This window comes from Onychostruthus taczanowskii, unplaced genomic scaffold (assembly GCF_017590055.1).
Source record: "Onychostruthus taczanowskii isolate IOZ18803 unplaced genomic scaffold, ASM1759005v1 scaffold3, whole genome shotgun sequence".
Lineage (NCBI taxonomy): Eukaryota > Metazoa > Chordata > Aves > Passeriformes > Passeridae > Onychostruthus > Onychostruthus taczanowskii.
The window spans coordinates 1,224,050-1,242,188 of NW_024500349.1; the positions used below are offsets into that span (position 1 = coordinate 1,224,050).

General features: G+C 41.7%; 1 protein-coding gene across 4 annotated transcripts in view; it reads left to right on the top strand.

Moving 5' to 3' along the window:
• Positions 1 to 9,881: 9,881 nt before the first annotated feature.
• SLC25A13 (solute carrier family 25 member 13) overlaps positions 9,882 to 18,139 on the top strand; it is a 98,303-nt gene continuing 90,045 nt past the window's right edge. The window contains exons 1-2 of one of the 4 annotated variants that reach the window (XM_041408833.1): positions 9,883 to 9,987; positions 12,200 to 12,214. In XM_041408833.1, coding sequence (XP_041264767.1) covers positions 9,976 to 9,987; positions 12,200 to 12,214 — 27 coding nt within the window. In that variant the 5' untranslated portion in view covers positions 9,883 to 9,975. Of the gene's footprint in view, positions 9,988 to 12,128; positions 12,215 to 14,573; positions 14,647 to 18,139 lie in introns of those variants that run through there. The other 3 variants (XM_041408835.1, XM_041408834.1, XM_041408831.1) reach the window with 3 other exon arrangements.

Below are 18,139 nucleotides of genomic sequence, written 5' to 3' on the forward strand. Positions count from 1 at the left end.
CTAATTTGGACAAAATAAAAACTTTGGAAAATTTGGAAACGTCTACAGATTCACAGTAATGGTTTGCTCAGGGCTAGTACTGAAATTCTTTAAATATTTGTTTTACATTGAGTCAGCAACTGAAGGATGTTGGCTCCCCACATTTCCATAGAAAGGCTACTCTTTGATGTTGTTGGATAATGCAACACTTTAGATCCAAACTACAATTAGGGAATTTCTTTTCCGCTTCACTGCACAAGAGAGGATAAAATGGCTCGATTATTGCACAAGAGAAACAAGTCAGAAATGATGTGCCGGGTTACAGAAGCAGAGTTTGAGGCAAGAAAACAGGCAGAGGAAGAGGAGCCATTGAAAAGTATTACACACAACGGCAAAGGACTTCAAGCACTGGGCTAGGAAAGGAAAACTAGTGAACTGAAAAAGAATGAGGTTGCAAGTACCCAGATTAGAAAAAAAGCCAGACTGAGCAAGGCTGCTCGGTGGCAGAAAGAAAGAAAGGGGGATCATGAAGAGAATGAATATTGGCCAGATAAGGAGGTTCATGAGTAGCTGTTGAGGAAAGACCAGGATATTTTCTGCACCACAGCATAATGAGTTAGGAATAAACAAAATCAGCAGACACCAAGCAACTGAGACCAGCATTTCTGCAGATATTTCTGATGCTGTCACTGTCTGTCATGTACCCAAGTGCAAGTCACACTGTGTGAAAATTTGTTCAAAGTCCCTGCTGGAATGCCAGTTCCTGCCCCTGAAACTTGCAGAACCACACATGGTGGCTTCTCTAGGGTAGTACCTCCTGACTCTATTGAGGGAAAAAGCCAAAAAACCAGCTTTGGAATAACATTCCAACTGTTTCACCATTTTTCATGTATCTGACAGAGAGAAGTTAGGATTTCTCTTTAGGTGTCACAGGTTACAAAAAACCCTGAGTAGGCATTTCAGGATCACTTACAAAAGCTGAATGCAGGTTAGTTAAGCAAAGAGGACCCGAGGTACTGACCTCTGAAAAGTTGGCAGGAGCTTTTGGAATCACCTTCTGATATGCAGCAAGTAGTTGACGAGTAATGATTAACAGGTTCCATATATCAACTTTAGACCATGTAGCTGTGGTCAGAATAAATGGTTCATGTTAATGATTTACACAAGCATTTCAAACTCCCTGGCACCAAAGTGAGTATCTTTGATTTTAGCAGCAAGAATATAGAAGATCTGCCTGAAAGGAATCTGAAAGCTCAGCTACAGTGATACTTGACCTAAGCATCTAAAGCTTCTCCCTGAAACAGAAAGTGGTATCTTAGATGCTTAGGCTGAGCTTGTTTCTCCATAATCACTCATAGAATGATTTTCCTCCAGAGGAAAAGCTCTGACTGGGACCAAGACTCTCAAAAGGTATGATTTGCTAAGTTTCACTAAAAATGTGTCAATGCAAAGTTAGGTAGACACTTCCACAAAAACTTAGCAGAACTCATCTCGTCAGCTCCTACCCAAAAATGTACTTAACAACAGGCTCTGCAACAGGCACTGCAGGTCAGCAAACTCAGGCCTTCCAGAATTTAAAGGACACATGCTCTGGAGCTGAAAGTCATTTCTACTCATGCCCAAGTTTTGCAGGATATGGATCTCCTACTTGATATCAAGTACAACAAGAAAATACAGAGAAGGCTGTAGATAGTTTTCTTAGCTTTAAAAAGCAGATAAACCAAGACCAAACTCTCCACTATATACCTAGGGACATACTTGGGAACCAATACAAGATTGGCAGAGTGGGAGACAAGTATTGCATTTTGCAATCACCCAGAGTCAAGAAGTCTGACAGATGTGTCTCATCCACTATAAGAGTTGCTGCTGCAAAATGCTATTCTACAATAATTTCCAAACAATATAACAATACTAACAGGCTCCTTTAGCCATCTCTTAAAGATACAATTCCCCCAATAAGCCATAATATGAAGCAGTCATCAAAACTCTTCTGAAGTTCCAAATGCTTTTTAGATTGAACTTCTGCGTGGATCTCACAAAGCCCAGTTTCAAACAGGAAAAAGGAAAGTGAGTGGATTCCCACTAAAAAAAATGTCAGTCCCTAGTGGAAGAACAACCAACCTGTACATGTTCAGTGCTGGTTATCACCTTAGCATCTGATTTCTGGCTGAGGATTCAAGAAGGGTAAAGAAATCTTGGGAGTAAAAGGTGCATGTATTTTCTCAGCAAATATACCTTACTTACTTGACTTATCTGGCTGAAATCTAGTAATGAGTCTCATAGTGATTGCACATACTCTGCACTGACAGGGATATTCTAGAAAAAGAGGAAAATACATAGGCCTTGAGTGCATTTTATGATTATTTCTCTGATCCTGCTGCAGAAGGCTAAGGTAATGGATTCCCTCACCAGGTGATGAACATTTCAGTGATGTGCACTTTAAGTCACTCTGTACTAATATAAACAAGAAAGCAGTTCATGACAAAGTGTTTCTCCTCACCACAGCAGAGATGAACAATTTTTCCCCTTTTCAGGTTTTCCTTTCTCTCCCTGGAAAAGGACACTTTGCTGACTCATATGTGATTAGCTCTGTTGCTGTAGTAGAAGCAGCGGAAAAAGAGAAAAAAGATGAATCCTTTTCTGCCTCATACAGCTCTATCCACCCACAAAATCTAACAGAGGATAAATCCTAATCCCAGATGGGAATTTTCCTACTGATTTCAGCAAGCATATCAGGGGATTTTCTGTATCTGTTGTTTAAATCTTGCTAACTACAGAAATAGTGGACTAAATAACTAAAACATCTGCCTCAGTTAAACTTTTAGGAACTTACTTGAAAGCCCTGAAAATCTCCTTCTGATATGTAAAGTATGGACATCTGGCTAGAAAAGCTCCGAGACACAAAACCACAAAAGCTGCACAACTAATTTTTACTGAGTCACCACTGATCACACAACTCATCCTGAGAAACACCTTGCCTACTTAATGAAACCGCAGATGAAGATGATTCCTTCCCACCCCACCAAGGCTGGCTCCAACCAAATTGAAAAAAACAGCAAACAAAATTAAAAAGAAGAGAGGACAGAAACTATCTACCAAGAAAGCAGCTATGTGAGCAGAGCAGCAACCTAGAAAGTCTGATCTCCTGTGGATTCTTCTGGAAGAAAAATCTTAAAGAGATAAGTAGCTGAGCTGATGTCTTCCCCTGCAGTTGGGCTTTCCTAGTGCCTCTTTTGGTAGGGATTATTTGATATTAAAGAGATTAAGCTACAGCACAGTCAGTTCTTCAGTGGAAGCAAGAAGAAATCTTTATTCTTTATCAGGTTGCTGTGGAGGAATATAATTCCTCTGAGAGTGCTACTGTTTTCTTAGGCCTGGTTGAAACTGGATGCCAGCTGACTTTTGACCAGATGCATACAAAAGCACTGTGACCTGCATTTCTTGGTAATGAAATTAAAAACAAGTACTCCAAATAATTAGAAGTTACCATCTTCCCTAGGTAAACACACTTGCTATCAGTGGTTCCAATCTTGTAAGTAATTAAAAACCTTTTGAACTTTTGCCTCAATCCATCTCGTTTTAACAAAACAAATACCAGAAGCTGGCATACGCTGATAACAGGGAGCTGTAAATACCAAGGTAGGTGATAGTCTTCAACTTTAAGCAAAGCACTGAAACTAATAAAAAAGCTCCACTTGGCTTTAAAGGACTTTGAGCCAGAACATCTTTCTTCAGCTTGTGGAAAAAGACTAACTCACAGTGGGTCCTTTGGAAATGTGCATTAATACTTCATAAATATGTTATCTCCATGGAAAATAAAAAATTATGGGTTTTTGCTGGAGATTGAAAGAAAACATTGAGTTTCAAGATGATCAAATGTTTGTATTTTCAAATATGTCAGTTTTTTGAAGCTAAGAGAAACTCAGTGCTTCATACAAAACTCTGCAGAGGTTCTGTTACTTTCTGCAAAGTCTTGGCTAATCAAAATCCAGCTGACCTCTTGCACACAATGTAAGTTCAGCACACGCACATATTTGTATGAAAACTTTAAAGGCCCACAAATGTTGTTAAATGATGCCTAGTCTATTCTGTGAGTAAAGTCTGATTGAAGTAGTGTGTCTATTCAATGGATTTAGAAACAGATGTCAACCTATCTTGTTAAGGATAATACTTTATATTTTAGGTATTTTGGTGACTAAGGTTAGCTTCATAAATAGCAAATTATTATAATGTGTTAAAAATCTGATCTGCTTTTTGCTTTTTATTTTGCAGTGATTGACAGATATATTATAATTTTTCCCTCTTCAAAAATGCTTCAGTATTGAGATGATCTAATCCCTTTTTTGGTATTTTAACTTGGAGTTGCAATTTAGTTTAGGTAATAAATAAAACTGCAGAAAAAAAGAAGGTAATTTAGTTCTTGATGAACCTCCATCTTGTTAGCATCCATCTGTGAATAATGGCTAGTGAGTGTGCAATGTGCATTGCACTGGTTGGATTTGGTCTGTGGTGAAACAATTCTGATGGTATTGTTAGGAGCTGCCATCTGCACTTATGCAAATTTTTACTGTCTAGAATAACAATGATTTAATGCAGCAGAACAGTTCAGCACTTGACATGCAAACACAACTGTTACTGGGCTTTATTTTTTTTTATATCCCTCTTTAAAAAAAAAAAACAAGAAAAAGATAGATAACTCCTATATCTGTAATATAATTTACATTCAGTACTTAGCTTATAAAATGTGATACTATTAGTACATGGTATGATAAATATTCTAAGCATACACAACTTGCACTAGGTGATAAAATATTCTGAGCATGTCCTAAAATGATTCTCTCATCAGAGATGGCTTGTTACCTCCACCATCAGCAGATACTGATAATTAATCAACTGAAATGAATCTTTACAGAATAAACAAATCTGTTATACATGAAGGATGATTATGTCCTTTTGGCTGTGAAGATTTTTCATAACTTATTCATGCCAATGATGTGCCTGAGTTATGAAGTATTTTTCACTTATGAAATAAATATAGCATCTTTCGTTTGTCCTATATCCCCTCTATCTTTTGGGCTTTACCAATGTAAATCAGCACAAATCTACCACCTACGCTGATTTACACCAAGAGAAGAATTAACCCCTTACTTATCAGCAGCAGTGTTTCATTGGTTATTTCAGATGCATTTCTAAACCATAGCTTTGGTAAAGCACTTTCAGCTGTTTCATTTTTACAGCAATGCGAGTGTAAATGCCATTATCAGCTGTAAGACAGAATCATATCTTCTCCTTCCAACTTTGTGAATGACACCCTCCTGGTAGACGTGACACACACTGGTAGATAGTGTTGCATTTTGAGATGGGAAAGCTGTGAAAATATGGTACCATTTGTATGGATTTTAAAATTAATTATTCATACTTCATCATGCTGCTTTTATATATACTTTTCCTTGAACTATTTAAATGACCAGTTTGTTTTTTCATTGGCAGAAACACTGATAGACAATGAATTCTAGACATGCATGTAAAAGTACTTGAAAATCTTGTTTTAAGAAAGGGAATAAGACCACGCTTGACTGACCTTCTCAAAAATCACAAATAAACAACAGGGTTTAAATAAAGAATATGTGTGACTTAAAAGTACAACAGAAAAAAAAGAAACATTGACAATCATTAGACAATGTTATAAAATAAGTAGAAAAACAGCAAATACATTTGAGGAAATCGTGATCTGCAGTGAATAGCCTTCAAACAGAAGAATTGTGAATGATTCATTCAGAGTGAGTCATATTTTATTAGAGAAATTCTCAGGGTTAGGCCTACTGTGCAAGCACAAATTCTTGGCAAAGAGTCACTAAAACTGATGTGCTAACTCACATCAGCCAAACATCCTTTATTAAGAACAAAACAAAATAAAAAAACCCACAGAGGGAACAAAAAATCCACACCAAACCCTTGACCTAAGGAAGGGAATACTGCTTTGTGCCTTTTCTTAAGACTTCACTGAAGGAGAGAGGTCAATAAAGAGTTTGAAGAAACACAATGTGCTCAGGAAAACCTTGTGTTCATTTCCTTTTAGCATCCAGCTCTTTCCCACTAGGATTGAGGCCCCTTGGCTTTTTTGACTATCAGCTGTACTTGTAGGAAGAGGTACTTGGTGCAGTTTTGTGCTAAGTTAGCACACAGGCAAACATATGCCGAACATATTAACACAGAAGGAGACATTTGGAAGACAGTTTCTATGTTGTGAGGCAGAGAGAAGGTATACTGAGGAAAACAGCTCAGTAGTTTGGGTAGCAAAACAGATTTGAGGGCCTTGGGTCAGTCTTTGCTTTATCTCAGCTATTCACCAAGATAGTTATCAATCCAGGTCTGTACAGACTGACTATTCCAGATCCAGTCCTCTCCAGACCTTCCCAGATGCTCTCAAACCTTTCTAGATCCAAAAAGATTTTTATTTGCCTTTAAGCTACATACTGCAATGCCTACATTTTGGGCATCTGTCTGCCCATACAAAATCCAGAACACTGTAAGAAAAATCATAGAAACAGTTTGCTGAACTTGCAAAGTAGTACTAGAAAGAGTAATGAATATGATCCAAAACAGCCAGCACAGTGAGCTCTGCCTTACACTGTCAATAGGTAAATGTTAGTTCTTTATCAGTCGTTTAGCAAGTCTAAAAAATCATGAGCCCCAGGCTGTTGGTCTCTCCAGGGTAATCATCAATAAGCTCAGCAAAGATCAGATGTGTCTCTCGAGGTACATTGTCCTGCTATACAATACCCTCATTGTCAAAACATGAAGTAGTGAATCAGCTCTCATTCTGTCTTCTACATGAAAACTATCAAAGCCTAATTTTTCACCTCAAGGACATTGTCCAGATACTTGGTTGTGACTTCTCTTGGAAACAAGCTGCAGCCCTTTCTGCAAAACCCATCCCCATGCATAGAAACAAATTCAAGATGCCCTATCAGAAGAGAGCACAGGAAGGAGCTAACCCTAGGCTGTTTCTCATTGTAGAAGGAAGGCTTGAAATCACTGTGTGCTCTGTTTTGTATTACATGTAAAACACAGAAAAGAAAAAAAAAAACATTTGCTGGAGACACACAATGTCCTGACTTCTCTAAATAATATTTGTAAGCTTTGTAATGAAAACTGACTCACAACTGCACCCTCCTCTTATTGCATTCTACCATATAAAAGAGTCATGTTTCTCTCCAGTCCAGCTGATTCTCCTGTCACAATGACATGTCTTCACTAGAAAGAATGAAAAATGTTCCTCCTCTCTTCCCCAGAGCGGTCTAAGGCTTTGTGGTTAAAGCATACTGAAATAAGCATGACACGTGGGCCTGAATCTAACCTCAATCAACAGAGGACTTTGAAAACAAGTTAATTATATGGCCAAGGAGAGTGCTGTAATCCACTACAGTCATATTGCTTATCATCTAAAACATGAACATTATTAGCCTTCACTGCCTTTTCTATGAAGATAAGGAACTTGGACCTGTATGTGCATGTTGGTCATCATCAGAGACCTGTGAGGCCAAACTCAGGTTTTCCTGCAAGCGAGGCAGTGACCTTCCAGTCTTGTCAGGACCCAGGTAGTGCTGAAGGTATACTCAGATCTTGAGGTGCCTGGAGCTCTTGAAGGATGGGAAATGAAGCAGATTTAGACAAAATAAAGGGCATTTTTTGAAACACTGGAACAGGTTGCCCAGAGAGGTGGTAGATGCCTCATCCGTGGAAATATTCAAGACCAGTAGATGGGTAGATTTCCCATCCAACCTGATCTCAAATAAACTGAGTAAACTGGTCTGATTGAAGACATCCCTATTCACTGCAGAGGACTGGGACTAGATGACCTTCAGAGATCCCTTCCAAAGCAAACCATTCCATGATTCCATGATTCTAAGTGTTAAAAGAGGTCAGGTGCTGTTTCATTTAGGGAACAGTTGAAAAAGGCTTTCCAGGATCATCCTTTTTCACTCACCGCTCTGGATTTCACCACCAGTCTACCTGAAACATAGGCAGTTTTTTGAGTTGTGCTTTTCCTTGGCAATTAGCTCAAGACTATGTATCAGTATAACATGAGAATTCTAGTAATTTTCTTAGCAGTCTTAAATTGAAAAAAAAATGCTATTGAAGCCTGTTTTCATAATAGGACTGATTTTCAAGATCACATTTAAATATCCTGACTTATGAATATACACAGAACATAGTATTTGTATTATAAGACAATTGCTATGCTGTTTTCTCTACATAATTTTTCTCTTAGTGGTATCATTAAAATAATCGAAGATTGTTTTCTATTGTTTATAAATGGACTACTATTATCTATTCATTTATGACAAGGTGACAGTATTTACTTATCTAGTTTGCAGATAAGCACTACATAGCCTGGTTTTTGTGTTTGTTTGAAAAAGTGGGGTTGGAGGAAAGCTTCAAGTCTTCTTTGATCTAACTGCTATTTTCTAGGTCAGGGAGATGCAGCAAGAAGAGAAAGGTTGTGCTGAGACAGAACAGCTGAGCTCATGCAATGGGCACACATATGTGGAGCAAGCAGAAAGGGAAGAGAATCCAGCAAGTGGGAGGTTTTTACGAGAAACTGTGACTGGGAGACTGCTGAGAAGGGGAGATATATCTGCTGCTGGGCCCCACAGGTGATGGGAGAAACTTCCAAGGGGCACAGGGGAGACTACAGTTTGCCCAAACATATGTTTATGAATCCTTACAATTTCTCTAAGATGAAGAGAAATCACCTTCACCTTCTCTAAGGTGACTATGCATTTAGGAATCCTTATCATTCCTCTGCTGTCTCTCTCTAGGACAACTAATAGCAATCAAAGAGTTAATTGTTTTTGGTTTGTAATGCAGTAGTTGTCTCCGAGATCCTTTGTCTTTTTAGCATCTTTACACAACTCAGTTTAAGGGAAAGTGCTGAAATATCTACCTCAAAGCTATGACTAACTTGATACATCATTATTAACTCGAAAACTTGCCCTGGAGCTGTTCTTGCAAGCAACCTTTTAGTTACACGCACGTGGCAAGCTCCCTGCCTCCACTGCCAATCCCAGTCTATCCTAAATCCCCCCAGAAGCGCCGGACGAGCCAGAGCGGGCACTGGCAGCCTGACGATAGCCCCGGAGGCAGGCACAGGCCCGCATCCCCAGCGGCGCACTGCTGGACATGCCCGGGCAGGCTGTCCTAGGCAGTGTGCGAGCCGCCCGTGAGGCTCAGCGTGCCACACTTGTGGTCGTCTTGGTACAGCCCTGGACTGCGGCGCGGCTGCTTGTGTGTCACCTTCATGCTGACTTAGAAACTAGCACGGCATTGACAAAATTTGGTTTGAAGGCACAGCTCTTTCTTGGGACACCCCAGAATGATGGCTGGGGATGCTGTAACTGGATGAAACATCCCTCGAACAGCAGCTTGTCTTGAGGGGAAGAAAACAGCGCTGGGCAGGACAGAAGAGTTTGATGCGAAGGTGTTGGCATCCTTCCGCTGCTCGCCCCGCTGTCCTCCGAACGGGCCGGGGCATTCCCCGGGGTCAGAGCGCGAGTCACCAGCCGGTGACACGGTCACCGTCCCCAGCGGGCGGAGAGGCTGCAGGGCCCCCGAGAGCTCGGAGTGCCCGTGCGCCCGCTGGGCCAACAGCCGTGGCCGCGGAGCAGCCAGGAGGGCAAGCGGGCCCTTCCTTCACAGGGATGAGGCGGTGCTCGCCCCGCAACGCCGGCGTTCCGCCCGAGGCCGCATCTCCCGCCGCCTCGCCCGGCGCCCAGCGCGGAGCCCGCAGGGCCGGTCCGGACCGTGCCGGGCGATCACGGGGCCACGGCGGGGCCGGGCGGGGGCGGCGCCCCATCCTCGCCTGTGCGAGCGAGCGGTGACGGCCGGCGCTGGCGGGCTGGTGCGCAGGCGGGGAAGCTGCGTGCCGCGGTCGGAAGGGAGGGGAGCGGAGGAAGGGAAGGGACGGGAAGGGGTGGCCGCGCCGGGCACAGCATGGCTGCCAAGGTAAGGCACCGCCGCCGGCGGGCGGCGGCGGGGAAGGGGCCGCGGCGGGGCGCTTGCCGGGTTTGACCTCGGGCCTGTCCTTGAGGAAACCCGAGGTGGCGCCTCCTCCTCCTCCTCGCGGCTCGGCGGCCGCTCGCCGGCGGCCCCGGGGCGCGGGGGGTGGGCAGCGGGCGGCCCCCGGCCGGCGGGGCTGTGTGCCAGCGCGGCGAGCATCCGCAGCTGCCCGCGCCGAAAGCAGCGGGCCTGAGCTCCCCTTGCAGTGCATCATCGGCGTGAATGACACTGCACGGCGCCTCCCGCGGCCGGGGCCGGGGCCGGGGCCGGGGCCGATGTCGGTGCCGGTGTCGATGCCGGTGTCGCTGTCGGCGCCGGAGTCGCTCTCCCCGGCGAGGCCCCGCGCTGCCCCCCGGGCACCCATGCCCTGGCCCGGCCCCGGCTCCGCCAAGCGCGTTGGGGCCCAGTAGTGCCTCCGTGAGAGCCCCGCCGTGCCGCTCGTTACACAGTGTACAGATGCATACAGACACACATGCGGACACACGTGTGGCACATGCGGACACACGCAGCTGCAGGGACGGGAGGATGCAGCGGGGTTCTCGGGACGGCCGCTGGCCGGTCCCGGAGTGGGCACAGATGTTGGCCCTGCCCTGCTTGCAGGCCTTAGCACGGTAGTCCCTTCCTGCTTTTTCTCCCATTTTCTCCATGTACTTTTTTTTTCACCTTCTGTTTTCACGTCTGGCTATCATTTCCAATTATTTTTACTTTTCAGTGCTGTCCTGTCAGGTGGATACCTGCTATTTAGGCTTTTTTACTGATCAGAAGGATAAACAAATTAAAATACGTAATTTAATCACCTAGTAATATATTCCCATAACAGAAAAGAAATTAGCCATTAGCTGGATCAAGGCCATATCTAAAGGGAGATAGAATTAGATGTAGTGTTGGTGTTTCAAAACTTACTACTTTCATTTGGTTTCATATTTGAATACTGACACTTCAAAAAGAAATTACTCCATGTCCTTTTACTGAAGTCAGTGATGAAACTTACATTGAGGAAAAGTCAGGAAACAAATCTTCCCCAAACAGCTCAAAGCATGGCTCAGTGTGGCCAGAGTTGTGTGCTCCTTTATTTCAGCTAGGATATGATAGTTGCTTTGGTCAGCACCTTTCTCAGTAAGAATGTAGGTTATCTGAACTGCATGCTCTTTTAGTGGATTGAGCAATATTTGATTCCTCATTGCTAGTGTATATAAAACAGTCATCCTAAATCTTGTGTTCGCTATTTGTGAATCTCAGCTGACCTATCTAGCCTTTTTTAAAATTTTTGATTGCCCACTGGTCCATACACACATGTCAGTTACATCTTAACAAACTATTGGTGTTTAAAGACTTAAAAGTCTTCTATTCTCTGGGATTTTGAACCTTTTACTTATTTTCTCTTCTCCAAGCAGTGGTTTGTAATCTGCAAGCCATTTTAACCTACGCTAGTCACATATACTTAAAAAACTTTATGTGTAGTTAGTGTTTATCTGTTCGGGTAGACACGTGTGCTCCATGCACATTTGCATGGTCTCCTTCTTCCTTAAGCTAGGTTTCTTACACAGTTCAGATCCCTAAAATCTACACAAGCATATCTTGGAAAGGCTCAGCACTTTGAGAGACACTTAATTGAATATTGTATATGTCAGGTTACATCAGGCTTGGCAGAGAGATACCCAATAAAAAGAATAATGGCTTAATTGTCATGTCATAAGCATTCCTGGTGCATTGCAAGGCAGAGATACAGCTCTGTACCCCGGGGTGTACAGTCCTCACATAGCTTCCAAGGAAGGCTTCTGGTTTGTAAGCCTAAACATTCTGAGAGACTTACATTAAAAACAAACAAACAAACAAACAAACTAGAACTGTGAGCTACAATGGATTAATTACATTACCTTGTGAGACTTCAAGGGGGTTTTTGTCTTCATCAGTTGAAACAGTTAAATACAGGTAAATTTCTATTTATGCTGAGGTCAGTAGCTAAATGTAAGTAGCATTTTGTACTTTGAGGGTAACATCCGAGCTTAGGTTTTGCAAGCACATATATGAATAACTTTGCCACAGAAAGAGCTTCTGGGCCTGAAGTTATTCACATGTGCTTGCAGGCACGGGCCTTGATTTGTGTTCTAACTTCCTCACTGATGCATCTCAGTAATGTTTACCTTTTTCACCTCAGCCAAACAATGGACTGGTGAGTTAAATGCTTTTTCTAAAATTTCTTTAGTACTTTTTCCTTGCCAGTATCCTGCATGACCGCTTCTTTTAATTTTTTAATTATATCCTTTTAGGCATATGAGTCTTTGGGGTTGAATGTAATTGGTCTTTGCTTGCAAGATTTCAAATGTTGACATATTAAGCAAACCCAGTCTCTCAAAAGGAAAACCCAAATGGGGTACTGTTAAGGCTGCATAGTTAAGCACTCAGGTATCAAGAAATGGGCACTACAGCCCCAGTTAATTTCCTTCATTGTATATAGCTCAATGTTTGCAACTTACACAGCATTTTAAACAATGTATGTTACGCATCAGTGTCTTTTCTTAAACTTTGAAAACATTTTCTGAAATTGTTTTGGGAAAACTCCACTATAAATTATATTCACACAAATTTCCAATAAAAACCAGAGGTGAGATTTTCCAGTAGATTTTTACCCTATTGGTAATTAAATTACCATCCCAGGTACTGGCTTCTTTTTCTGCATTGTGCAAAAAAAGAGGCTATGTGGAACATCTTTATGGTAATGCAGGTACAAAGCACTAATGCTTTACATAGTATGTCCTGCTTATTTCTTCATTTTGAGTGTTTAACGATGCAATCACAATGTTGTTTTTCTGCCCTTTAGCCAGATAGTTCTAAAGACAATTTACATAGTCTAGCTAATGCCCCTTGCTGTTCACCTGGTGTGTATTTTACAGCAAAATTAAATGTTTGTGTTGAGTGGATGTCAGTTACCCTTGATCCCTATTCTGCTATGAGTTCTGGGCGTAGCTGTTGTCTCATGCATGTGCAAAGTGTGACTTGCTGTCTTTTTAAAGTTCTACTGCTTGGTAAAATATAAACATATTTTCAGTGGGAGGTCCTAAGGTATGTCTCAATGAGGCTTCTTTCTGTAGTTGATTTTACCTTTGCTACTATGCTACTTTGTTTGTTCAACTTAAGGTCAGGAATTGGTATTTGTAATGGGAGCTAGTATATATAATATTTTTAAACTTTATATTTCATGACCACTAAGCTACATTCAAAACAGTTAAAAAATGCATTAATGAAAATTCCGAACTCAAATAATTTTGATAGAGAAACTGAAGCATAGTAAACTGTAAAAACAGTGGCTTAGCATGGAAGGACGTGAACACCATTAAACTTTACCTCTGCTGTGGATAGCATGTGGATAGAATAAACTTCTGTAATTGCACAGCGTAATAATGATACAGGAGTTGATTTTTAAATACTGCGGAATATCTCTGTTTCTAATGTAATTGTTTTTTTGTGTGTCATGTGTGAACTTTTATCCGTTGGGCACGTACTGGTTGCCCATGCTACTCAGAATGTATAAGTTACTTTAAAATTATTGTCTTATGAACAAAGTGAACCCAGACATCGCATGCTAAAAAGGCTAATTGTAAAATGACTGTTCAAGTGAAGGCATGAACCTTACATCAGTACCCGATGGGACTTGCTTGCATGCTTAATTTTAAGTGCATGTGTAAATCTTTCTAAGACTGTCATAACCACATCAATAATGTAACAAGAGATTTGTTGCTGACTTATGTGACAATATTTGGGATAGTTGTAATGCAAGGTAAAGAAAATTGGTTATGCAATTTTCATGTATTTAACTTTTTTTTTAATTCTCTTTTCTCTTGTGTTTTTCTGGAACTGTTTATTATGGAAGCTGTTTCATCAGTGGAGTTAAATGTTTCTGGTTACTGCCACATCTACCTTTAAAATCCTAAACCTCGTCACACCAAAAATAGTTAGTCCCCAGGCACAGGCTCCTTATATGTCTTGGTGTTACTACAGTCAGGCATCTCACACTGAACACCCTAGTCCTGCAAGATGCATCACCTCAGCTGTATTAACTGGAGTTCTGTGAGGGATTGACACCACTGGCCCTGCCTCTACAAACCTTTTTATCTGCAGAAGCGATCCAGTGCGTGCCCAGGATGATGTGAATTAGTGAGGTTTGGGTAAGCAGCGATTCAAATGCAGGCGCAGTGGCAATGCAGTTGTAAATAAACATGATTGCAAACAACGTCAAAACTATTAGATGCTGACACAACCATGCCACTTTGGTTATTTTGCTGCCATGCACACCTAGTGTGTTCCTTTGTGCATCATACAGCTCCATTTTGCCTATTTGTTCAGCTCCTTCTTCCGTGCTCATTTTCCTGTGCTAGCAGTAGCATGGAGTGTGCCTGGGAACAGGTTAAATTCACTCTTCTTGCCTTCAATCGTGCCATTCTTCCCTTCCTCCAGCAAAATGGAAGAGAAGAATTGCATTGCATTGGACATGGATTTGGTGGGCCCTCAGAAAAGAAGAGGTGAGGGATTCTGGCATCCTGATGGGCTCCTGTGTCCATGAAAGGAGAGGAGTCCATTGTGGACAGGCTCCAGCCACTCAGTGAGGTCAGTTGTGGAGAGAAAAGTGGTTGGTGAGTAAGGAGAGAGCAATCTGTTTCCCTGAAGCACCACTGAGTTTATGTACTATAGATTTAATAGTGTTATGGCACTTAATGGTATCACGGTAACTTTTTGGATGTGATAGCATTATGTAATATCCACATGGAAAGTCCTGTTGCTAATCTGTACAGGTCCAGCAGTGCTTGCTCATGTGCAGTTATATTTTGGATCTGTGCAGAAATATGTAAATTCTTATATGTATCATAAGACTCTTCTTTCCACTTTCCCCTCAGAAAAAAAAATGTATTTATGCTGTTTATGACTTATTACTGCATCTTGATTTCTTAAGAGACCAGAATTTGCTTGATAGAGGGACATTGAATTTGTATGAGCGCTGATAACTTCAGACCTTTTCTAAGTACAAAGCAGCATGACTGATGACTGCAGCTGAAACAGAGGAGAAACCAAGTCATTTACTACCCACTGTCCTGCCTGTCATAGTTTATGTGTTTGGTTTAATTTGGTTTCTTTTGCTGCATAAATCTTTGCTTATGATGCGTACCTTCAGGAGAACTGGTTGAGTCCCAGTCTCACAAGAGTCACAGCATGCAACAGGGCCCACTGGCACTGGGAAGAATAATCCCAGGAAAGACACTCATGGAGCAATTCTGCCGTGGAAAAATTCCATACAGCTCTCTGCCGCAGTGGACACTGAGATACCCTAAAAAGAAGATTTATTGCAGTGGGGTTTTTGTCTCAGTTGAGTTTACCTGTGTCTTTGTGCTACTATGTCCTCTCTGACCCCACCTTTTCTTATCAGAGCAAGGTGGGGGCAAGAGGAGGTGGTGGAAGGGGTTGCTTTATGTCTTCAATATGTTACGTACTGATGGCATTGCGTGTTGCAACTGCCAGTGGTCTTGGCAAGTTTTTGGAACTTGGTCCTTTCCATTATGGTATCCCTGTAAGAGGAATTGCAGGGTGACTTTGCTTCATGTATAGCCTAGGATAGGGCTACTGGATCCAGCAGTTATGTGTATACCTTGTCTTTTGTGATGCCTACTGAAAAGTATTTAAAGTTATCTGGATTTTATCACACCGGGAAATAATTTGCTCTTTCTATGCAGCTTTGTGTCACAGGAGGTTAGAGGAGCTCTTCGATGTGTGCCTCAAACCACATGTTAAAGGCACTCCTCCTGGAGCTGTAATGTAAACAAGCTTACAGCCCTGAATGATAACAATGTGTCTTCTGACCAGCTTGTTTAGGCCAATATCTATTTTATATTTGTCTATGTTGTCCAAGGAGTATGACAAGGAGGTATGTGATACTGTATATCCTGGAAGATGGAATGAATGTGCTGCTGAATTTTAGCTTAATTTTTGCTTTTGATCTATGGAATTGCCTGTGCTTTGGCTGTAGAATGGCTTTACCATACTGAATAGAGCCTGTGTGTTTGTATGGTGCCAAACCTAAACTTGCATAAGGCCTCTAGGCACTACTTGACTCTGCTAATCATGCTGTTTTGCTTTAGCTACAGCATAATCTTCAGTAACTGATGTTTTATGGTGCTAGATAACTATGGCTAGTAAAATGTAAGGTTGCATGTTTTCTGATGCATTCTCTTTCTGGAAAGTATCTGTATCTGTTATTTGCAGAGAGACAAAAAGGTCATTATAAAAATACTCTATATTCAATTGCTTTGGAATAAAGCAATTTCAACTGAAGCTGTGTTAAAACACTTAAAGGAACACTGTAAATGCAGTTTTTAAAATAATGTCATGCTATTTACAAGATCTTAGAAACAGGCAATTGCAATTATATTCTTTACTAAAAATGTTACTTGACCTGAACAAAATCCAGTGTGTTAAAGAATGAAATTGCTCACAAGGAATGGGTTGTTGGCATTTTTCTTTTCCTCTGAAGAGGAAAAAAAGAAGCATTTGAGAGAGAGAGTGGCAGTGACTGCATGTACACCAAACTGTGTGCATTTAGAGAAGAAACAGAAGAAATACAGCTTGTTGCAGGACTAATCACATTCCTCTTGTTGGATACATGTGAGATCCCTAAACATCAGCTGCATGATTCATATATTTATCTTGCATGCCTAGGTACCCTGCCAGAAGTGTTTTTGTGCTGACCGATATAGTCACTCTTCCAGTCTCCTTGAAGATCTGCCTTACACTCTGGCCATGTGAAAACCAATTTAGAAAAAGATTTTTTTTTTTTTGCTGTTCTTTAGACTGACATCTCCGTGCCTAACTTTTTTATCCACTTGACTTTGGAATTAAGAAACCTACCAGAGGTGTCAGGAATCGGTACCAAAACAGCCAGTGTGCTCACTAGGGATCATCTAAGGTAGCCAGTGGGATATGAAAGAACAGGGATGAAGAAAAGGGAAGTCCCTGGAGGATCTTTAAACAGAGGTTTGCACCTCTGTTTCAGGCAGGGCCATTGCACTGTGTTGTTATAATGCAACACAAGGACTGGGGGCAAGAGGTGTGGCCAGAGCCTGATTCAGTTGCTAGCCATTATGGTACCCAGCTGAGAGGGGGGAAGATTTGGATTCTCTGTTGCCAGCAGTGTTGATGCGTTTTGCATGAACGATGCCTCCAGCTGCCACAGCTTCGGAGGGTTGCAGCCTGGTGCTCACTGCCAATGTGCATTAGACCTGTTGCATGTGTAGTTGCTAGGCTTGTGGTCAGTGTGTCTGAAATGTCTGTACATGCTCAAATCAGGGCTGCGACAGTTCTGGATGTGCACCTTGATGAGACTTCTGGAATCCTAAAACCTTAAATTGCATGTGACTTTCTGCTTGTACAAATGGAATGGTTTTTGCATCATGCTGTGTTTAGAGGTAGTGCAACATGCTAATGGATCAGACCCTCAGAGGCTGAGCAATGTGGAGTTTGTAAATAGATAAACACAAGTTTTATTTGTAAAGAGTGCACTGAGATGGGCAGACTTGTGCCCACACAGCCAGACCTTTTAAAAATGCTTCTAAAATCTTAGTATCATCACTACTCCATAGCTTTAGGATCTTACTGGTTCTTCTTTGAAAGCCAAGGCTAGGCTAGACCAGGTCTTTAGGACTGGTTCTTTGCCTTCCTACTGCTGGGCTGATTGTTCTCTGCTCTGAACTTGCTTCTGTTGGTTGCGTTGGTGTGGAGAGGTACCTGTTTGTTTCCTGAACTGCCAGGTCACTGCAGTTTTTAAAAACTGGTGGTAGCTGTGAAGTTGTGATTTCACTAAGTAATGATTCAGTGGCAATCCTATGGTAGTGCTGGAGTGAACTGGAATGGATAACTGACTGGGAAAAAAGTGACACAATTTATTTTTCTTTTTTTAGTGTATATAAATTGGTTTTGTTTGCATCAGATCAGATCAGTTCCCTAGTACAGTTCACAGCAAAGCAGTTTAAAGAGTTATGTGGATGGCACTGAGCATAGAAATACCTTAAGCTGGAAACCTGTCAAGGGTTGTTTAGTGTGACCACTATAGGAA